Genomic DNA, 23,053 nt, shown 5'->3' on the forward strand with positions numbered 1-23,053 from the left:
TTCATTAGAACATCTCAAACTCAACACACCCCAAATAGAAGTAATCACCTCCCCTCCAGACCTGTTTCTCTGCCTCTTCCCTCAACAAATGGCACCACTGCACCATTGTCCCAGCACACAAGCCAGGAACCTAGGTATCACCCTCACTTCCTTTTCCCCTAGGTCCATGCACGATTAGTCACCAAGACCTGTGGATTCTCCCACCTGCTCTCTCTTCTGTCCCCTTCTCCGTACCCATGCTGCACTCAGTTTTGCCACCTCCCTGCCTCTAGTCTTGGGTGTACTCCTGTCTCCAGCATCCTCTCTGCTGCAGGCTGGGGCCATCACTCGAAGACACAGATCTGATCACGCAACTCTCCTCCAGTGGCTTCCATCTGTCCTCAGGATGGTGCCCAAATGCCTCTGCATGATCTGCAAAGTCACTACAAAGCAATCTGTCTACCACTCAACTCTCTCTGCCCCCTGCCCCTTTATGCTCCACCCTATTGCTCTCTCCAAACTCCCCCATCCGCTGTTCTCTTCCGCTATTTTCTCCTGCTCTTTGCACATGCTGGTCCCTTGAATGCTCTCCCTCCATCCCCCATCTCCTGAGGGTCAAAGGCTGGCCCACTGCCTGCATGTCTCTTTCTCCGGGCAACCTGACTGCCCTGATTGCCCAAGCCTAGGCTGGCTGACTTCTCTCGAATCCCTTGCCACTTTTTTACTAAGCTCCGCCTATGAGGTTTAGGTACTGTGCTTGCTGGCTTGCTGCACCTTCGACTGTGTTTCATCCACAGCCATATCCCTCCTCAGCACAGGCCTGGCACAAAGCAGATACTCAAAAACATTTATTAGAAAAGTGAATAATCCTGCATAAATGCTACTGATGAATCTAGCTGCCTGCAAGTCAACGCATTTCACAGATACAGTAATTCTCTTGATAACAGAACAATTAAGATGGTTGGAAAGGCTGAGCGCAGTGGCTCATGCGTGGAATCCCAGCACTTTGGGATGCGGAGGCGGGCGTATTACTTGAGGCAAGGAGTTCAAGACCAGCCTGGTGAACATGGTGAAACCCCATCTCTACTAAAAATACAAAAATTAGCTGGGTGTGGTGGTGGGCACCCATAATCCCAGCTACCTGGGAGGCTGAGGCAGAAGAATCACCTGAACCTGGGAGGTGGAAGTTGCAGTGAGCCGAGATTGTGCCATTGCACTCCAGGCTGGGTGACAAGAGTGAAACTCCATCTCAAAAAAAACAAAAAGATGGTTGGAAAGACCTGGATTAAAACATACATACACACTCCCCAGTGGTGTTTCAGTAATGACAGCACATTTCTTCAAGAGCTAAAATACTTAGTTTTATAAATATCATCTAAGTATTATAATCATCTGAATCCTACCCGGAAATGATATGAAGTTTAACTTTAACAGGCACTCAAAGATGTGCCCAGTAACCTTATGCCAGGACTGTTTGCCCAGAGATACTTCTTGCTTGCCCAGAACTGACTTGGGTGTCATTAATTAGGTAAGTTATGAAATGGTAGATTATGAAATGGCTTCGTTTTACTTGGTGGAGGAGGGACACAGATGAAGAAATTCTACTTACACCTTCTCAAGCTTAGCTACTTCTTACATTAGCTACTATTTTTTAGCATCACAGTTTATTCTTAAATGAAAAACAAATAGCGTCTCAGCTCAGGTATGCAGGTCTGAGGCTACAGTTTACTTTTCCTTCAGGTTTTAACAACTCGATGGAATTTATAGATGGTCTTTTTCCCTTCATTGATCACCGTAACTGAAAAGGTACTGCCTAAAATTCAATTACCAAGTAGTCTACCTGCATGCTACATCTTTTTTCCCACCGTAGTTCAATAAAGCTGTCATTGCAAACAAAAACATAAAAGTGTGTTGGATAGATCGTCTGCTCCTGCTGTTTAATTTCACAGAAATTCGTCTTTTTTTTTTTTTTTTTTTTTTTGAGACGGAGTCTTGCTCTGTCGCCCAGGCTGGAGTGCAGTGGCGCGATCTCGGCTCACTACAACCTCTGCCTCCTGGGTTCGAGCGATTCTCTTGCCTCAGCCTCCCGAGTGGCTGGGATTACAGGCGCCCGCCACCACGCCGGGCTAAGTTTTGTATTTTTAGTAGACAAGGGGTTTCATCATATTGGTCAGGCTGGTCTCAAACTTCTGACCTCAGGTGATCCGCCTACCTCGGCCTCCCAAAGTGCTAGGATTACAGGCGTGAGCCACCGCGCCCGGCCCCACAGAAATTCTTTAGCTTTTAAAAGCCATGGAAGCATTCTAGATAAGTTGTTAACCACTAACGGGAACAAATTCTCCTTACACGAAGCTCAGGCACATGCAGTCAAGGGGAACCACGCCTGAGATGCATCACTCGACGACACAGATCTAATCATGCAACTACCTTTCTGCAAGTGTCTGAGCTCCGGGGTGCCCAAGTACCGACAGCCAAAGAAGCATTTACACTTTGCCAGAAAAGGAATCGGCTCTGTGAAGGTGCGAAGAACCAAATGCTAGCGATTAATGTCCCAACAAAGGGAACACTTCTTGCAACTCGAAATCCTCAATGGAAACTCTGTCGAATCCACACCAAGTGAACGATAACTTGTTTCTACAAAGGCTACTGATTTCAGGAAACTAACGTATAACTCGTCGCCTTAAAGCGCCTCTAAAAGCATCCGCGACGGTTAAAGTAGCTGCTACTAAGGGACGCTATTTATTCAGCGCCAAGACCCAAGCGCCATCGTTGATCACCCCCTTCCTGGCCATGGCGACCCTACGGAGCGGGTCCTAGGAGCCTGTTGGAGGGCGACCGCTGGGCCAGCTTCCTCTCTGCTGACTGAGGGGAGGCCAGGCTGCCTGCAAGGGGAAGGGGCCCTTTCCGCGCTTACCAGGGTGAGGGCCACCTCCAGCATGGGGGCGAGGGCCAGGGTGCCGTGGAAGAGGGGGATGCAGTCCACGAAGAGGGTGTGGTGGGCGCCCGGGCCGCCCAGGGGGAGGTGCTCCTTACGCGGCTTCTGCTTCTCGGCCACCAGGAGCCCGTTGACGGCGCAGTGCGGGTACTTGGCGCCGTGCAGCACCATCTTGCAGTAGGCCTGGGTGGTCAGCTTCACCCCGGGCATGCTGACCCGGGAGGGCCCCGGAGGCCCCTGGGCACGCAGCTGAGGCCTGGACCCGCTGCCCGGCCGCGCGGCGCCTCAGCCGAGAAGCGGGACGAGGCGGCGACGATTGATGGCGCGGCCACGGGCTGGTGGGGGGGCTCTTCAGGCCCGGCCCCGTTTGGGCCTCGGTTCCTGGAAAAGCGACTCGCGCCCCTGGGAATCCGCAGCCCCAGACTCCAGTCGCGCTTCTCGCCCGGCGCCGCCGGAAAGCGACCCCTCCAACGCCTGCCGGAAAGCAGCCCGGCCCGGCATTTTACGACGTTTGCAGTGCTACCCTTTTCCGCTCCACGGTGACCTCCGTGCGGCCGGAGTCTTCCTCGATCCCGTGGTGCTCCGCGGCGCGGCCTTGCTCTCTTCCGGTCGCGGGACACCTGGCGTAGAGGGCGGTCGCGGCGGGCAGCGACGGCAGGTGAGGCAGGAGGTGGCCGGTGCGTCGCCTCCAGGCTGGGCCGGGTCGGGGGTCCGGGAGCCATCAAGTCTGCACGCCCGCATCCTGGCCGCCCGGCTTCGGCAGGAAGCACTGAATGGGCCTCGGAGCCAGGTGACATTGAGGCCGGCCTGTGGGGACTCCGGGCTCGGTGGGTCCAGGTTCGGGGGCCCGCCGCGAAGTGCCAGGTCCATCTTCCCCCGTCGCGCAGCGGCTGCGGACCGGCCTCGGGCACTGACCTTGGAGCGCCCGCTGGCCGAGGGCGCAGGCTGCGGGGAGGCGGACCCGCGCCCTGCGCCTGCAGCCTCCGCCCTTGCTCCTTCAAAAAGTCCATGCAACTCCTCCCGGGTTTTGCGGGGCTCCCGGGCAGCGCTCGGATTTCCAGCCTGGAAGGCGCCAGTTGTTTGCTCACGCAAGGGCTAGGCCCGAGGAGAGAAACTAGACGCGGGCGTTCGAGCCCTGACGTCATGCTTGTTTATTCTGCCCCAAGGAGGGTATTTTCCCACATCACTCTCACCGGTCCTCCGAAGGGTCGATTTAAAGGGGGCCGTGTAAGGTTGATGGGCCTGAATCGAGGAGGGCCCGGGTGAGGCGGAGGTCTCTTAGGTTTTCCGCTCTCCTCAGGGATTGGCAATTGACCGGGGCTGTGTTGGCAGCCTTCTCCAATTTCCCCTTCTAGTTTATGTACATGCGGTATTAGGTTTTAAACAAATACTCCGTTGAATGTGATGCGTGCCACCGCCCCTGTGAGCTGTTACCTCCCCGCGCCGCCCCCTGAAGAATGGAGCCTGTCACGACAGCACAGTGCTTTAATGATCTCTAGCTTTTTCAGAGTCACCTTGTTAACATTTTTTCTTCTTGCCTTTTTTCGTTTGAGACGGAGTCTTGCTCTCGTTGCCCAGGCTGGGGTGCAGTGGTGCGGTCTCGGCTCACTACAATCTCTACCTTGCGGGTTCAAGCGATTCTTCTACCTCAGCCTCCCAAGTAGCTGGGATTACAGGCGCCCACTACCATGCCCAGCTAATTTTTGTGTTTTTAGTAGAGACGGGATTTCACCATGTTGGCCAGGCTGGTCTTGAACTCCGGACCTCAGGTGATCTGTCCGCCTCAGCCTCCCAAAGTGCTGGGATGACCGGCGTGAGCCACCGCTCCTGGCCTCTCCTTGTTTTTTAAAAAGGCCAATGTTCTGTTAATTACCTGAAGCGCGTATATATTATGGCAGTTGATTTATAATGAAGCTCCTTAAAAGCATGCCAATTACTAAGAAAAACCTCAGCCTAGGTTATTTTGTGAATTCAGAGACAGTGATAAAGAATGGATCATTTGCGTTGGGTAGAAGCAAACAAAAAAATTCCAAAATGCTGTGGGGCAAAAAGAAGACTCATTCCTTGCTGTTTGCCCTTATTCATAGAGAAGGTGTACATTTTTATCTTTCAGAATGTTGGCTACCAGGGTATTTAGCCTAGTTGGCAAGCGAGCAGTTTCCACCTCTGTGTGTGTACGAGCACATGGTAAGTGTGACTTTTCTTACTTTTAAATAGGCTGAACTAATTTCATTTTGCTCCTGTTGTGTATAAGGCCCTGTGCCGGAGTTTTAAAGACCTTAATTCGGCTCTTGAGGGTCTTTAGGGGAGATATAAATGTTCTCACAGGGCTTGGTTCTAGATTAAGAAGTGTTTATGAGTCAAATTGAATCTCTTCTGGATCTTTGGTTATATTGATACTTCCCCCCTTACCCTTCCCTTCCTATCCACTTTTTTAAGCTTTGAGATCTACCCCTTTCAAAAGATCTTCTGCACCATAACTGACCTTAATGACCTCCCTCCCCACCTTGCCCCCACAATTCCCAACCATTTGCATCGTCTGTTTATATTATAGAGGCAATGGAAACGAAAGAGCCTGGACTTCCTAGCCTGAGCTGGGTTTTCATCTCATTTCTATCAAGGACTAGCTACTGAAGCTTAGGAATCTTTTTGCTCACCTGAAGTATATGGACAGAGCTTAGCTCTTTGTCTGGCATACAGCACATTTAGTTTTGCATGTATCCGGCATCTATCTACTTTGTACCAGACACTGTTAGGCACCGAGAAGAAAAAGAATATGAAATACATACTCTTTCCAGGAGGCTGTTCGCAATCTGAAGAGGGACAGATGGATGAAGACTGTTTTATTAAGAGCTGGCTCCTGGGTAGAAGCATTTAGCCAGATGTGGGGTTCAGGGAAGGCTTCTGGAGGAAGCTCTCCATGGTCTTTTCACTGCCTCAGTAGAGTCTACACCCTGCCTGGTTAGAGCTGGTCTTGCCTGCCTTTCCGTTCTTATTACTGACTGTTGTAATCAAAACCCAGAAACTACCATCAGAACCACCCCTCCCCACTTGCTCACTCCCCCAGCCCCCTGGCCTTACTCCAGTCCTCCCGTAGAGCCCCGAGTTGTGGATGGTCACTCCTGTCTAATCATTCACCCTCAATACAAATGTATTAGAACGGCTTCTCCTGACCACCCTTTGTCAGGAAGCTCCCTGTCACCTCACTTTGTTGTGCTTTTCCTTATAACACTGGATGCCTCGTGAATGCATGTCTATTTGAGTGTCGCTGTCTCAGCCTCTTAGAGCATAAGCCTTTTGAGGCCAGGGAGCCTGCCTGTCTTACTCATTGCCGTATCTCCAGCACATAGGAGGCAGATGAAGACGAACTGCAGGCTCTTAGACAAGCCTTCTCTGTTAAGTTTTAACTTACGTAAGTCATACATGAATAATACATGAATCTGTTCTCAACATAAGATATTAAAGCAGTCTGGAATACCATCAGCCGTCACTGAAGTCAGTTGGGATATTTGTGTGGTGATGCACCTGAGTGAGGGGTGCCCAGATATACCAGATCTCCCCAGCAGAGGCTCAACAGAAATCCGTCCATGTTGAAGCGGTGACAAACATTCCTTAGAATCTGGAGTCTTTGTTTTTCTCTCTCTGTAAAAGAAATGTTTGGTATATTAACCGTTGCTTTTCCCTTAATTGCTGGGGAACCAGGCCTGAAGCCTGAAGAACCCCTGAAACCATGAATTGGCCATTCTTATTCTGGAAGATGCAATTTTGAGGTTTGCATGCGGCAAGGTTTTGAGGGTTTACATCGTTCTAATAGCTTTTGTCCCCCCAGTCTCCCTGTCATGGCATTTACAACAGCTTTACAAGATGTAATTCATATAACAGTCACCCATTTAAAGTGTATGCTCCAGTGGTTTTTAGTATATTCATTGAGTTTTGTCATTAGCACCACAGTCAATTCTAGAACATTCTCATCACCCATATTTACATTTATTTTTAATAACTCTCATGTGTAAGCTGAGTGTTTTAAACTTTAGAAACTTCTGGGGGGTGCTGAACTTGATAAAAATATTCAGTATACAACTGTTCTTTATAGTTCACTCATCATTTTCATAGAATTAGGGTTTTAAAATTAGAAAGTAATTCAGGCCATTTCCATCTCATGTCCCTCAAATCCCACCTCCGTTTTGGGATGAGGTGTCAAGTATAAGTTTGTAAGTACACTAGTCATTTGCATGGCTAAGATAAACATCTAGAGAACTCTATATACAACTTTGCTTAAAGCTGAATGTTGATTTACTGTTCACATGATTTGGGAGATTTTAGTCATGGGGACTGAGTTAATGGAGTTGAAGCATTTTTGCGGGCATCATACTTCCAGACCAGTGTGTAACACAAAGAGTTCTTGCAGATGTAGGACAGAATTGGAGAAACAGCTTCTAACAGTGGGAAGATTCTCAGTACAACCAAGCTATTCCTTACCTTTCTGATTTCTGAACTTTTTTCCACGTGATACCTGCTGCTTTGAAGGCACTAAAATAACAGAAGCAGATAGAGCAGAAATCCTCACTCAGATCTTTCTGCCTCCTACGTGTAACAGTTTGTGGCTTGCCTTGTCTGTTTTGTGTGTTTCGTTCCACGTATGTGAGTATGTGCACATGATTTCCAGAAAGGAGAAGTGCGCGATAACTGCCCGTGCTCTGTGACTCCTGAGTGCACGCTCCCTCTGCATTTGGGCTCCTAGGTCGGCCTCGTCCTGTGGACGTTGCCTCTTGTTTCCTGCCATCCACACATTCCTCATGCCCCCCTGCTTTACTCTTTCTCCAGAGTACTTTTTCCAAACATGTGATTTGCACATTTGTTATGTTTATTGTTTGTTTTCCACTTCTAGAAGTGTGCCACTAGGCAGGAATGTTTGATTTGTTCAGTGATGATCCCAGATCTCTAGAACCCTGCCTTGCCTGTAGAGGGTGCTTGGTAAATGTGCTCTGAATGAATGGCTCCATGATCCTCATTTCTAAGAGCGAGCATGATTTCTCACTCAGTCCTGGTTGGACACGGGTTCCCTGGAACAGTGCTGTCATGGTTATCTTTTCATGTGTCTTTGTTTCTGAACTTGAAATGCTTTGAGTTTTTTATTGTTTTTGTTCTTCCTCATTAGTTTGAGTCCCTTGCAGATAGGCTTTCATTTTGTCCAGTCACCTGTTCAGGGAGCCCTGAGGGCCTTGACCCACGTCTGCGGGTAATTGGTTTTTTTATTTTTATTTTTTTATTTTTTATTTTGAGACGAAGTCTCGCTCTGTCACCAGGCTGGAGTGCAGCGGTGCGATCTCAGCTCACTGCAACGTCCGCCTCCTGTGTTAAAGCGATTCTCCTGCCTCAGCCTTCTGAGTAGCTGGGACTACAGGCACGTGCCACCACACCCGGCTAATTTTTTGTATTTTTAGTAGAGACGGGGTTTCACCATATTAGCCAGGATGGTCTCGATCTCCTGACTTTGTGATCCACCCACCTCAGCCTCCCAAAGTGCTAGGATTACAGGCGTGAGCCACTGCGCCCGGCCCTGCAGGTAACCGTTAATGTAGGAAGTGCTGCCTCTGGGCACCTTGGCCCCAGGGTTCATTAGCAGTTGCCCCTGGAGGGTTTTTGTTGGCTGTGATGAAAAGTGCTTCTGTTCCCCCTCCACCACGCTCCTGCAACTGTTTAAACAGTGGCTGTGACCCCCCTGACATGACCTGGGGTTTCAAGGTGTGCACACGTCTGTGTGTTTCGGTTTTCAGAAGTATCACCTTGTGTGTGACTCTCAACCTACATGGATTTTCAAAGATTTATTCAATGTGTTTTTCAGAAAGTGTCATGAAGAGCGAAGACTTTTCGCTCCCAGCTTATGTGGATCGGCGTGACCATCCCTTGCCGGAGGTGGCCCATGTCAAGCACCTGTCTGCCAGCCAGAAGGCCTTGAAGGAGAAGGAGAAGGCCGCCTGGAGCAGCCTCTCCATGGATGAGAAAGTCGAGTGTGGGTATTGAAGGGACCCGCAGGCGCGCCCAGCAGCTCTCGGAAGTGTGTGTGTGTGTGAGAGCCTCTGCTCACTTCTGGGCCTACTGTCTAGAGAGCAGTCTTGCACAGGAGGGTTGCTCTGCTGGGTTTCGGGGTCACTGTCGCAGGGCCCCAGTTTGTGTGCTCACCAGTCACTTAGCTCTGCCAGCTGACAGGATCTTTTGCTAGGCCCCCTTCTCTGTGCTGAGTGGAGGTAGCCTCTCAGCGTATCTGCCGGGCAAGACATTGTTAACTGTAAGTTACTGAAAGAAACTCAGCAAAATCCATAGTGTTTGGTATGAAAGGGGCATAAAAATAACGAGATTAAATAGACCCTAACACTGTAATTCAAGTAAGAAGTAATTTTGCAGTTTTAATTTGCACCTAAAGCGAACTCTATGCATTTTCTTCCTTCCTTGCCCCGTCACATGCCTGCGTGGGCACGTGTGTGCACGTACGTGCGTGAACAGGATGTGGCCCGGGTTGGTGTATCCTTCAGCTCTGTGTTTCCTCCCTCACAAGTGTGGTTTTGGGGAGAAGTGGTTGAATGTTGCAGAGGAGGGAGCTGCTGACCTTTGTGCCTATAAATGGCTGTCCTCTCTGCCCTCAGTGTATCGCATTAAGTTCAAGGAGAGCTTTGCTGAGATGAACAGGGGCTCCAACGAGTGGAAGACGGTTGTGGGCGGTGCCATGTTCTTCATCGGCTTCACCGCGCTCATTATCATGTGGCAGAAGCACTATGGTGAGTAGAGAGGGAGGAAGGCACGGGCGCCTGGACTGGGGCTCCAGCCTGCAGTGCCCAATGGTGGGCTGTGGGGGACCTCCACACCTTGAGGCCATGAGATAGGGACTGCATTCCAGAGTTCATCTCAGGATTGTTTCCAGGCCTTGGTGACCTGGAGAACTGAAGTCTTGGGAGGTTAGTTTATAAGCCAGCATCTGATTATTCATAGTCAGCCATGCTTGTTGGGTGGTGAAATACCTTAACTACTTTGTACAGCACACCACGGTTTCAGTAGCAATTTATGTGCTCACCAGTCACTTAGCAAAAGATGACTTCGTGAAGGTTCGAGCAAGGAGAAGGGGACTCATTCATTTAATGACTGTCTCGACTGTTGTGAGGACTGCATCTCAACAGCCAGCATCTGGAGGTCCCGACCTGATAGTGTGTGTGTGGGCATTGCCGGGTTGCTCGCTTGTAGTAATGACTCTTCCCCGAGGTTCTTTCTGTCCAGGCAGAACAGGCATTTTTGCAGTCTGAATAGGTATATTCTCATACTTTTGGTTTGAATGTGGATGTGGGTTAATAACAGACCCGAATCTATTTGATCTTCCAGGTCACCTTGGGCTCTGTTTGTTAGATCCTGTTATCCATAGCCTTTCGAGAGGACTTTCTGCTTATAGCTTATTTTGTTGCTAACTTTTTACAAACAAAGGGCTAATTTTAAAATGTCGATGTTGGCAGTGGTCAGAAACCGTGTGTTTGAGCGGGTGTTGAGTGGCAGGCGGCTCTGCTGACCTAGTGGCTGGTGTGTCGGGAGGATTTAACCTGTATGAGGGATTGGCGTAGAAACAACCTGTTGAGACAGTCTTGCCCATAACCTGTCTTACACCGTAGTGTACGGCCCCCTCCCGCAAACCTTTGACAAAGAGTGGGTGGCCAAGCAGACCAAGAGGATGCTGGACATGAAGGTGAACCCCATCCAGGGCTTAGCCTCCAAGTGGGACTACGAAAAGAACGAGTGGAAGAAGTGAGAGATGCTGGCCTGCGCCTGCGCCTGGCTCTGTCACCACCATGCAACTCCATGCCTATTTACTGGAAACCTGTTATGCCAAACAGTTGTACCACTGCTAATAAATGACCAGTTTACCTGAAACCCTTTGTGATCAGTTCTTTAATGATACCTAAATGAAAGCTAATTAAAACAATAGGTTTCTCCCAAGGGTCTGGAGTAAATATATTTTGGGTGCAAATGAAATGGCAAAAATCTAGTATCTTAAACTGTATAAGGGGACATTATATAAAAACTGAAAATACAGAATTCCTTGATGTAGGAAATTTGAGGTTTTTGGCAAGAGATCTTTATATAAGTAAAATCCCATTATAGTAGGCACACCGGCAGGAGTTACTACAACCCTTTTTTTTTTTTTTTTGGTTGGGGGAGACGGAGTCTTGCTCTTGTCACCCAGGCTGGAGTGCAACGGCACAATCTTGGGTCACTGCCACCTCCACTTCCTGGGTTCAAGGGATTCTCCTGCCTCAGCCTCCCAAGGAGCTGGGATTATAGGTGCCCACCACCACGACCATCTAATTTTTGTATTTTTTAGTAGAGACGGGGTATCACCATATTGGCCAGGCTGGTCTTGAACTCCTGACCTCAGGTGCCTGCCTTGGCCTCCCAAAGTGCTGGGATAAGAGGCATGAGCCAGTGTGCCCGGCCTATGAACCACTTTTCTTCTGGAACTGTCCCTCCCTCCCTGCAGTTGTCATGTTGGCTAGGGTGGGCAGCCCCACTCTGAGCTCTGACTGAGGTGTAGGTGCTGGCCCTGTCTCCCTTGGACTGCCTGTGGCCTGCTCAGCTCCCTGGCTACTCACAACTCTTTGATCTAAAAAGTAGTCACAAGGCCAGTGTCAAAGCGGTGGTCTTACGAGCATCATCCTGGCCCCTGGCAAGCTCTCTCCAGGACTCATCCTGTTACCTGTCCCACTCAAGCACCACTTCCCACACTGGAGACCCTGTCTGGAGAAGAGAACAAATCTGCAGCCTGTGTGCCGAGAGTAGCAGAGGTGGCTGGCAGAGAGGTCTCCTGCGAGAGTAGCAGAGGTGGCTGGCAGAGAGGTCTCCTGTGAGAGTAGCAGAGGTGCCTGGCAGAGAGGTCTCCTGTGAGAGTAGCAGAGATGGTTGGCAGGGGTTTCCAGCCAGCACTGGTGGATAGAAATGAGGGAAGGGGAGAGAATGGCCCCGGAGAAGCACAGCTGTAGCCAGGAAGGGAAAGGGGACCCTTCGATCTTGCCCAGAGGAAATACATGGGACAAGGACCTTGGCTGGCTGGAAGGTTTGGGCTCTGAAAAATCAAGAGCAGGTCAAATACACCCCAATCGAGCACCTTCCAGTGCTGTAGAAACGCCCTTGATCCCTTGTTCTCCAAGGACCAGCTGAGCCCCCTGGGAGAGTGGGATGCAGGGTGCTACAGGGCCCATGGAGTCTTGCCGTGAGGACTCGTGTGAACCCCTTGATGGTTTAACCACAAAAGCCCACACTGCCCTCTGGGGGATAACATTTTCAGTTCCTTGCCCGAGGGTGGGCTCCTGGGGGTGGTAGGGGAAGCTGAAGTAGTTGACCCTGGTCCCACTGGTCCCTGACCTTTGTCTGGCTCTGGTGGAGCCACCTGCCCTGGGCCAGGCAGCAGGCCAGGCTGATCACCGGCTACATCTCCCTCAGGAGAGGCCGAGAGGAAGGAGCTGTCACCCTAGGATGGAGGTAGAGGTGTCTGCCTGTGGAATCAAGCCTGCTGTACAAGCCCTCTGCTTTTAGCCTGCAGTAGCTCTGAGTGAGTCCTCTTGAGAAGTCAGGCTCTTCCTGGCCTTTCCCTCCTACCGCTTAGGAAGCTGTGCCCTTGACCTTGCTAACAGAACTGCCATTTGTCCATTGGATTCAGGTTCCAAAACGTGGCTGTCCATCCTGATTTTGTCCTCATGCTTAAAAAAATAAAATCCCTTTACTGCCATTTCAGTGGGAATTTGGGAGGCCGCAGGGGTTCACGGCTGGATTCAGCCCACGATCCTTCATTGGTCACCCGCATGCCATGGGGACGTGATGCTAACCTGACCCTAGGTGCTCACTTTCCCAGAGGCTCACAGGGAGGCAGACAACAAGTAAAACAAATACACAGAAGTGGAGGATCCAGCAGGGTGGAGGGAGGAGGCACAGGGAGAAAAGGTTATGGGTGGGGGTTGGTTGGGCAGCTGTCACTGAAGAGGTGACATTTCGGCTGAGACTTGAAGATGAGACAAGCCACTCACAGTGAAACTTGAGGGGAGGTCGGGCTGGCAGGTGGACACAGCACCAAGCATGCATGGCAGGCATGACGCTGGAGGCAGAACGGGGCTTGGTGTGTTCAAAGGACAGCAAGACGGCCACCAGGCAGAAGCATTGCGGGAGGAAGCAGGGTGGGGGCGCGGCAGGGGTGCTCAGATGCTAGGGCACATGGGCCGCGGCCCACAAGAAGAGGAGGACCGAGCTTTTTCTGAGTGTGTGTATGCGGGGTCTCATTTCACCCCTAGACTGCCCCTCCCAGGGTGCTCAGGGAAAATATTGAGGCTCCTTAACAAGGCATGAAATTGGAGCAGGAGGACTTTGAATAAGATGAGCCCTTGGAACAACCCCGACTTACCTTACTGGAGGCTGGAGAGGGCCCTGTCTCCCCAGGTCGGGGCCTCAAGGGAAGATGCCTCAGAGATGAGGCTCCTCACCCATCCAGTACCTGCATCTCCACGTGGGGCCATCACAGAGACCTCACCCCCCAGCCTAACCTTGAAGCTCCTTGGAATTTAAGATACACTTAGTCCCTCTTTGTCACTCTTCCTCCTTCTCTGCTCATCTTCCTCCCAGCTGGCAGTTTTCTACTCTCCAGAATTTAAAAATTCACGGCCAGGCATGGTGGCTTGAGCCTGCAATCCCAGCTACTTGTGAGGCTTAGGCAGGAGGATTGCTTGAGGCCAGCAATTTTTTGTTTTTTTTTTTTTTTGAGATGGAGTCTCACTCTGTTGCCCAGACTGGAGTGCAGTGATGTGATCTCAGCTCACTGCAGCCTCCGCCTCCTGGGTTCAAGCAATTCTCCTGCTTCAGCCTCCTGAGTAGCTGGGATTACAGGCACACACCACCACACCTGGCTAATTTTTGTATTTTTAGTAGAGGTGGGGTTTCGCCATGTTGGCCAGGCTGGTCTCGAACTCCTGACCTAAGGTGATCCACCTGCCTCGGCCTCTCAAAGTGCTGGGATTACAGGCGTGAGCCACCACACCCAGCTGAGGGCAGCAGTTTTGAGACCAGCCTGGGCAACATAGCAAGACCCTATCTCTTAAAAAAAAAAAAACTGCTTATAAAAAAATCATTACCTATATAGGGCAGGACAGCAGCAGACATATTAAAAGACATCTTAGAAGCTGTAAGATAAGGGAGCAGTGGTTTCCTCTAGATTAATAGTACCAGCTAAGCTTTTAACCAAGAGGAGGGAAAAAATGAAGAGTGTCTACCACTACCAAACCCTTGCTGAGAAGAGTGCTGAAGGACGTGGCCCAGGAAGAAGAAAACTGCTCAAAGAGGAGTGAGATGCAAGGAGAAACGGTAGGCAAAGGAACTGAAAACCATGAAGGCAAAGCCACTCAAGCACTGGCTGAATACAGCAGTAAAAATAACGGTGGACAATTTGGTTTAAAAAGCAAAGAGGAGGGGGTTCTGGGAAGATGATGGCAAAGTGTTTGAATTTCCCTGAATCCCCATGTAAAGACATAGTAACTGGATAGCAAAACCATAAACCCAATAGACAATACTAGGTGAGGAGACACTCCCACGAACCCCTCACGATCTGCGGAACACAAATGGGTGGGGACAAGTCACCTGTGCCACAGCCTGGCACAGCATCTGCTTTGGTGCAGCAGGACGCGGAGGGAAGCAAAGGGACAGTGGGTGGACCTGGGACACAGCAGCAGGGCCCTCACTGGGAAGCACAGCGACCCTCCTGTGACGCTGAGAGGCCGCCCCGTGCAGAAGTAGGCGATTGTGGGGCTTCTCAGTGGGTCCTGAAGGGGCTGGAGCGCTCTCTACACCCACTCTCTCAGGCTACCATCCCCGGGCAGGGACCCACGCTGCAGAGAAACTGCCGGGAGTGGAAGGGGACTGACCAGGACAGGCAAAGAAAGCACAGGCAAGATCCAGATTCTCGTGGGGAAAGTGTAGAGAGCCCGAAATCCCAGAGGCCAGGTCCATGCTTTTGAACCTCAAAAGAAAACAACCCCAGCAGGAGGTCTTGTGAGTAGAAAAGTTTTCCTGAGCCCCGCCTCCTTCCAGAAGTGCAGGAAAGAGTTTGGGCTGCTGTGAAGAATCTGCGCTGTAATGGATTGAAATCCCTGGGTGGAGAGACAGGCAAAACGGCAGGAGAGCATGGGTAGGGCTCAGAATGAGAGCGGGGGACACAAGCTGGGGCTGTGGAGAAGGAACCATGGCACAGGGACGGAGGCATGACATGGCCCCGGCCACATGGCTTTCTATTCCGCAGTGAACAGGTCTGTGCAGACCCACCCCCAAAGGCCGAGGGAGCCCAGAGGCCGAAGAAAGAGGATGATAGTTAACTGCAGCCTCGCCCTCCTGGGATCAGGCGATCCTCCCGCCTCAGGTAGCTGAGTAGCTGGGACTACAGGCATGTGCCACCAGACCCAGCTAATCTAAAATTTTTGTGTGCAGACAGCGTCTGCCTATGTCGCTCAGGCTGATCTTGAGCTCCTCGCTTTAAGCGAACCTCCCACCTGGGCCTCTCAGTGTTGAGCATACAGGTGTGAGCCACTGCACCTGGCCAGAAAGAAGTAATAGGAACAGAAATAGGGACTTACGAACAGATAGTGACTCCCCATACCTGCCTTCCAGAAAGTCACCTTTATACGGCAGGCGTTTAAGGTAAAGACATGGCAGCTGATCACGCCTCAGTCTTTCTTGCCAAAACTCGTTACCACTGGGGAGGTTGGATAAGCATCTTTGGGAGGGGTTATGAACGCCAAAGGCATTGTTTAAAGACTTCCCTGCAGAACAGCTTGGTGCGCAGGGGTCCAGCACTGGTCATCATGGCAGTTTTGCTCCAAGACGGCATCACTCTTGCCACGCGACAGACTGCCTCCTTACCGCTTCCTCTCCCCCGGGCTGCCTGCAGGCACTGCTGTTGAGGTGCCCTGAGGTGGCAGCTTCATGAGGGAGCACCAGGCAGCCACTCAGTGGCAGGTGGGTGACATTAGACCCCCTCCTCCAGGGGAGGGGCAGAGATTTGTCCTCCAAGAATAGGCCCATATTCTGGAAATGGAGGTGCCTTCCCTGCAACAGCACCGTGCATGCCTCGTTTGCTGTCTCAGCCTCCCACACATCGCTCTAATCAAGAGGCTCACTCACTTCACAGCCAGAGAGTAAAGGGTTAGTTAGGGTTTATGCCTCAGCGGTGAGGATGCCACAGGCCTCACCGTTGCCCTCACTGGAAGCAGCCGCCCAGTTGAAATGGTCATCCCAACACTCCGTGACAGGCCAGTGAACGCTAACAGATGGACCACATTTTTGTATCACAAAAATATCCCACGTTTTGTTTTTCCGCTCATCTGTCTATGGAAATCAGGTTGTTTCCACCTTCTGGCTATGGCGAATCATGCTGCTATGAACACAGGTGCACAGATATCTGCGGGAGTCCCCACTTTCAGTTCTTTGGGGTGTATTCCCAGGAGCGGAAGCAGTTATGCAGGTGGCAATGCCTCACCTGTCCCCTACTGTGCAGGCCCGAGGGCCTCCCCCCTGTCAAGGTCAGTGTTCTCTTCCTCCACACAGCACTGTGCTTTGCGTGGGAGATCACTAGAGCCTGAACGTGCAAGTCAGGGCTCCATTCACGATCACCCGTAATAACCACTTACATGATTTATTTATGTTTATTATTTATTTAGTACTTTAAAAAAAATTTTTTTTTGGTAGTAGAATTCATTCAAATGTGCCTTAATATAGGCACTGGGGCTTGGCCATGGTGCTCTTGATACATAAGGCCCGGACATTCCGCCAGTTTTTCTTGGGCAATGACACCAACAAGTTGACAGCCAGGTGAATGTTAAACTCAAGCTCATCATCTGTCATCTTCACGTGACGCACAGCCACAGCCAGACATAACACCTTCTGCATTTGGAATTGATTGTGGACTTCGCCTCATCCACTTTGGCCACCGTGTTTTTGTTGTGTGTGAGCAGGGAAGGGAACTTTCATGCCTTATTTAGGCCTGGGCGGAGGATTCGTGGAATCTGCTTGATCAGAGACTCTGAGGCAGAAACGCATCATGCTTCTTGGCCGGCTTCTTGACCAGTTTTTTCTTCCTGTTGAGTTTTTTCAGCACCTTGATGTCCATGTGGGGGATATCCACGGCCTTGGCCTCGTCATGGTGCCGCTGGTCCTCCAGGACACACAAGGAGAACTTGGGGCGGGCAGTGGACTTAAGCCTGACGATGCCCAAGAAGCGCTTGTCCTTCTGGGGGTCATAGTTCTTCAAGCTGATCTTAACTCCACCATCTCTAGGAACTTGTGGTGCTTGTGCTGGTTCCCATGTAGGACTTCCCACACTGCCTCATACAGGGTGTCCTGAGAGACTTTGCTGCTCATGGCTTCTCCCACTATGCTAACTGGAAAAGAGCACTATTATTATTATTATTATTATTATTATTTTTGAGACGGAGTCTTGCTTTGTCACCCAGGCTGGAGTGCAGTGATGCCATCTCGGCTCACTGCAAGCTCTGCCCCCCTGGGGTCACGCCATTCTCCTGCCTCAGCCTCCCAAGTAGCTGGGACTACAGGCGCCCGCCATCACGCCTGGCTAATTTTTTTTTGTATTTTTAGTAGAGATGGGGTTTCACTGTTTTAGCCAGGATGGTCTCGATCTCCTGATCTTGTGATCAGCCCGCCTCGGCCTCCCAGAGTGTGGGATTACAGGTATGAGCCACCACACCCAGCCTATTTTTTAGTAGAGACAGGGTTTCACTATGTTACCCAGGCTGATCTCGAACTCCTGGGCTCAAGTGATCCTCCTGTCTTGGCGCCCCAAAGTGCTGGGACGATAGGTGTGAGCCATTGTGCCCGGCCGCCTACTACATTTTTGGAGACAGGGTCTCTGTTGCCCAGGCTGGAGCGGCAGTGGTGCAATTGTAGCTCACACTTGCAGGGTTTTTTTTTTTTGAGATGGAGTCTTGCTCTGTCACTCAGGCTGGAGTGCGGTGGCACGATCTTGGCTCACTGCAACCTCTGCCTCCCAGTTCAAGTGATTCTCCTGTCTCAGCCTCCCAAGTAGCTGGGATTACAGGTGTGCACCACCACAGATGGCTAATTTTTGTATTTTTAGTGGAGATGGGATTTCGCTGTGTTGGCCAGGCTGGTCTTGAACTCCTGGCCTCAAGTGATCCTCCTACCCTGGCCCCCAAAAGTGCTGGGACGACAGGTGTGAGCCACTGTGCCTGGCCACCTATCGTGTTTTTACAGACAGGGTGTCTGTTGCCCAGGCTGGAGTGGCAGCGGCACAATCGTAGCTCACACTTGCAGGGTTTCTGTTTCCCATTTCTAAACATTTTCTCTGCTGGTTTGGAGGTCTTGATTCCCAAGGGAACGAATAATTCTACCAGGAGACAGAACAATGGTTCTAATGAACTAGGAATTGAGATTGCCACAACAATCTCCATTTGGGGCTTTTCCTGCCACTGAACCAGCAGAAAAAGAAGGGGGACTTCCTCCCCTACTGTCTGAAGTGAGGGATCCTGCTTATCAAGGGGAAACTGGATTTGCGCTACACAAATGCTGACAGGGAAGTCTATGTCTAGAATGCAGGGGATTCTCTCGGGTGCCTCTTAGAACTCTGCAGTCCAGTAGTAAAAGTTAATGTAAAGCTACACAAACAGAAGTTTTATAAAAATCGCAGTAAGGCAGAACCACCGAGGCTTTGGACCCTACAAGAATGGAGATTTGGGTTAACCCGTAACGTGAAGAACCCCAACAGGCTGAGACCTGGCTAAGGGGCCAAGGAAACATGGAATGGAGAGTGGAAGAAGGAAGCTGTGAATACGAGCGACAGTTTCATGACCAGTTTCAGAAATAAGGACTCTAGCACCTATGCATATATTTTTTCTTGCTGGTTGAGGGTGCATGCACATGTTTCTATTAACTATTTTTTCTTCTCTATCTTCCTTTCCTTAACTGTTTCATACAAGTTTGTTGGAGGTTAATTTTACAATGCACTCTTTAGGTAATATTGAGAATATTCAGATGGGAGTGTGACTGAATTTGAGTGGTAATTCACATAGCTGAGAGATCTGTACAATGACTGTTGGAACTCAGCAAATCTTCATTTTGGGGTGAGGATGCGAATATCTTCCTTTGTGTGAAGACTATTTGCATCTGTTTGCTGGGGACTTACAGTTGTTTTGATATCATATGGAAGTTCATAATGTGCGGAGGAACATGCATGGTGGGTAAAGAGATGATCACGCCAGGCAAGTCACTGTCTCTCAGCTCTAAACCCACCTTCCACACTCGGCTGATGGATGTGGGGGCTGGGGTGCTGCACACTGCAGTTTTGCTTGGCTAGCTGGCTTGGCCTCTGCCAAAAGGGACACTTGGGAGCCTGGAATGCTGGGGGAGAAGGAAGAGACTTGCTCTTCCTGTCTGCTTCCTGTCTGCATCCTGTCTGCTTCCTATTTCCTGTGAGCTTCCTGACTACCATTCTGTCTATTTCCTGTCTGCTTCCTATTTCCTGTGAGCTTCCTGACTACCATTCTATTTCCTGTCTGCTTCCTATTTCCTATGAGCTTTCTGTCAGTTTCTTCTCACTTCCTGTGAGCGTCCCCACAACATGCTCCTTCACCCTGGCAGTGGCAATTCCTTTTGTAGCAGCAGCTGAGTCCAGTTTTCAGTTTTTCCCACACTTGCAAGGGTCAACCCATCATGCCTCTCAGAGACACTAGCACCAATCGAATGGCACCCCCTTTTCTGGATCTGAGTTTCAGCTCTGCACGGTCTCTCCCCAAATTTCTAGATTCTTTTTTTTTTTTTTTTGGAGACAGATCTCGCTCAGTTGCCCAGGCTGGAGTGCAGTGGGGTGATCTCGGCTCACTGCAGGCTGTGCCTCCTGGGTTCACGCCATTCTCCTGCCTCAGCCTCCTGAGTAGCTGGGACTACAGGTGCCCACCACTACGCCCGGCTAATTTTTTTTTTGGTATTTTTAGTAGAGATGGGGTTTCACTGTGTTAGCCAGGATGGTCTTGATCTCCAGACCCTGTGATCCATCCGTCTCGGCCTCCCAAAGTGCAGGGATTACAGATGTGAGCCACTGCGCCCGGCCCCAAATTTCCAGATTTTTAATAGTTTCAACCTCTTCCCTTTGTGCTTTAGCTTTAGGAATGGTGGTCACTTCTTGAGCTGCTGCTTCCATGATACCTTTCTTTTTACCCTTTGAATGACCTAGTTAACAGTAACCTGGTTAAACATTCTGCATATTAAATTCTGTCTGTTCAAACAGTCGTTATGCTTTGTGTCTCCTGACTGGCCCCTGACTGATACAGCTTTCCTGTAATGCAGAGACAGGCTACATCTTCCAATCTCCTTTACAGCTCAAGTTTTGGATGCAAATTGTGTGAATTAGATGCACTCGGAGGAGACCGGAAAGGCAGGAGTGAAGCAGTGGCCCTCTTGCTAGGAAGACTGCATTTTCTGCCAGCAAACGTAGTCACACTGGGTTTTCTGCAGCAGCATTGGAGGACCTGCTGCTAAACTTGGTGGGTGTCAGTTTGACCCTCACTGACAACAATGGCAGGTTTTTTTTTTTTTTTTTTTTAAATTTGAGACAGGGACTCACTCTGTTGCCCAGGCTGGAGTGCAGTGGTGTGATCATGGCTCACTGAAGTCTTGACCTCCTGGGCTCAAGCGATCCCCCTGATTCAGCCTTCCGAGTAGCTGTGACTGTAGATGTGCACCGCCATGCCCAGCTAATGTTTTAATTTTTTGTAGAGATGGGGTCTTGTTATGTAACCCAGGCCGGTCTCACACTCTTGGCCTCAGGCGATCTCCCTGCCTTGGCCTCCCAAAGTGCTGGGATTATATTTGTGAGCCACCACTCCTGGCCTGATAGCAGTTCTTGAAGTGGTCCCAGCGTCAGCCTGGGTCTGCCACCCTACAAGTTGTGTGGAAGACAGAGCTCTTCTAGTGAGTCAGCTCTGTTTCCTAAAATTCCTCTGAAGGCCCAGTCTGCTGCTCCCTTTTCCAGCCTCTCCTGTGGTTTTGTAAGCACCCAGTTATCTATATTCAATCCCTTTCGGCATAGAATTTCTGGAGTGGTTTTGCACAACTATATCCTAACTGACAGAGATGTTATGCATTCTGGTTTTTTATTGGTTTAGGGGTTACTCATAAAATTTTAACAAGCTTACTTCACTTAATGAAGTCGGTTTCACTCTCCCTTTCTTTTTCTCATCAGTGGCTTTCTATTTTATTAGTCTTTCTTACACTTTTGACATTGCTGATAATCTCTATTGTTTTCTTTCTGTTTCCTTAATTTGTGCTCTTTACTTGTTCTTTTTTCAGGCTAATTTGCTGTTATTTTTTGAACTTCTTGAATTGTATTTTTACAGTTAGCCTTACTAATTTTCAGCCTTTTTCCGTGCATTTTGATACTGCTTCAGTTGCAGCCCACAAGTTATGATCTGTAGAATTTTCATTCTTGTTCAGTGAAATATATGAATACTTTCTAATTTCCACTAGGATTTCTTTTCCAACCATCTAGGAATTTTCTAGTTACCTTGTTGCTATTAACTTCAAGTGTAATTGCATTATGATCAGAGAATATGCTCTGTGTGATTTCAGTCCTTTAGATTTTGTTGATACCTGTTTTAAGGCTTTACACCTGGACATTTTGACTGCCATTCTGTGTGCTGGAACATGGCACTTGGTCCTCAGCTGCCCTGTGCAGTGTTCTTTCTGTGTGTCCAATGGGCCCATGTTTGTTAGTTGTGTTTTTCATATCATCTGTTTTTTTTTTTTGTTTTTTGTTTTTTTTGACACAGTCTCACTCTGTTGCCCAGACTGGAGTGCAGGATGTAATCTCTGCTCACTGCAACCTCTGCCTCCCGGGTTCAAGTGATTCTCGTGCCTCAGCCTCCCAAGTAGCTGGGACTACAGGCGCCCACCACCACACCCGTCTAATTTTTGTATTTTTAGTGGAGAATGGGTTTCACCATGTTGGCCGGGCTGGTCTCGAACTTCCGACCTCAGGTAATCTGCCTACCCTGGCCTCCCAAAGTGCTGGTATTACAGGTGTGAGTCACTGCATATGTCATCTCTTACTGATGTTTTTGTCTGTTCATTCTATTCCTCACTGATGTTTTCGTTTGCTTGTTCTATTTCTGAGACAAATTTTTGTCTATTTCCTTGTAATTTTGGTAAATTTTTGCTTTGTATACTTAAGACTATATCATTAGGCATTTACAAATTAAAATTGGTTATAATGTCCTGAAAGTTGAAATTCTGTCATTATGAAGTGATTCTATTTATCTCCAATAACACTTTAGTCTTAAAGTCTATTTTGCCTAATACTTTGGTTATTATTTTCATAGCGTATCTTTTTGCATTCTTTTTTCTGAGTTAGAGTCTTGCTCTGTTGCCCAGGCTGGAGTCCAGTGGTGCGATCTCGGCTCACTGCAACCTCCGCCTCTTGGGTTCAAGCGATTCTCTTCCCTCAGCCTCCAGAGTAGCTGGGATTACAGGTGACCACCACCACGCCTGGCTAGTTTTTTTGTATTTTTAATAGAGACGGGGTTTCACCATGTTGGCCAGGCTGATCTTGAACTCCTGACCTCAGGTGATCTACCTGCCTTGGCCTCTCAAAGTGCTGGGATTACAGGCGTGAGCGACTGTGCCCAGCCCATATAGCAGTTTTATATGTCATTTTTTTTTTTTTGGAAAAACTTCTGAACGGTTTTCCAAAGTGTTCTACACCATTTTATGTTTCCACCATCGAGCTGATGTGGTTCCTGTTTCTTTGAGAAGTCCAGGCATGGGTGGAGAGCAGCCCGCAGCAAGGCCTAGGATGCTGAGGAGCGTCCTCATGACTTTGAGTGCAGTTCTGTGGCTGTCAGGTGTCAGGTGGGGCTCTGCCTAAGGGGTCCCTGGGCCCCACAAAGAGTCACACACTGCTTTCTGAAAGGGAGTGTCCCCACGGTAGGTTCATTTGTGTTTGTGCCCTTTATCACCCATCATCCCCAGTTCCTACCCCAGAGCTAGGGCTCAGATGCCTTTTATTTTATTATTATTATTATTTATATATATTTTTATTATACT

The 23,053-nt window shown here is 49.5% G+C and overlaps 2 protein-coding genes and 1 pseudogene across 3 annotated transcripts in view; 1 reads left to right on the plus strand and 2 right to left on the minus strand.

Annotated features, from left to right (window-relative positions):
* EMC8 (ER membrane protein complex subunit 8) overlaps positions 1–3,438 on the minus strand; it is a 21,562-nt gene extending 18,124 nt beyond the window's left edge. The window contains exon 1 of one of the 2 annotated variants that reach the window (XM_003272503.4): positions 2,894–3,438. In XM_003272503.4, the coding sequence (XP_003272551.1) occupies positions 2,894–3,124 (231 nt within the window). In that variant the 5' untranslated portion in view covers positions 3,125–3,438. The remainder of the gene's footprint in view (positions 1–2,893) is intronic. The other variant, XM_003272502.4, reaches the window with a different exon arrangement.
* Positions 3,200–10,825, plus strand: LOC100597359. Its single transcript, XM_003272504.4, has 5 exons — positions 3,200–3,572; positions 5,028–5,101; positions 8,760–8,927; positions 9,559–9,690; positions 10,567–10,825. Exons 2-5 carry the CDS (start codon positions 5,029–5,031, stop codon positions 10,701–10,703), a joined length of 510 nt encoding a protein of 169 aa, XP_003272552.1. The 5' UTR covers positions 3,200–3,572; position 5,028; the 3' UTR covers positions 10,704–10,825.
* A 5,865-nt stretch (positions 10,826–16,690) lies between these two features.
* Positions 16,691–17,341, minus strand: LOC100598148 (annotated as a pseudogene).
* Between the last annotated feature and the right edge of the window lie 5,712 nt (positions 17,342–23,053).

Source organism: Nomascus leucogenys, chromosome 2 (genome assembly GCF_006542625.1).
Source record: "Nomascus leucogenys isolate Asia chromosome 2, Asia_NLE_v1, whole genome shotgun sequence".
NCBI lineage: Eukaryota > Metazoa > Chordata > Mammalia > Primates > Hylobatidae > Nomascus > Nomascus leucogenys.

Coding starts and splice junctions, on each gene's coding strand:
- LOC100597359 (XM_003272504.4), top strand. CDS start 5,029: ATGTTGGCTACCAGGGTATTTAGCCTAGTTGGCAAGCGAGCAGTTTCC. Junction 5,102..8,759: donor TGTGTGTGTACGAGCACATG/GTAAGTGTGACT, acceptor TGTGTTTTTCAG/AAAGTGTCATGAAGAGCGAA. Junction 8,928..9,558: donor CATGGATGAGAAAGTCGAGT/GTGGGTATTGAA, acceptor CTCTGCCCTCAG/TGTATCGCATTAAGTTCAAG.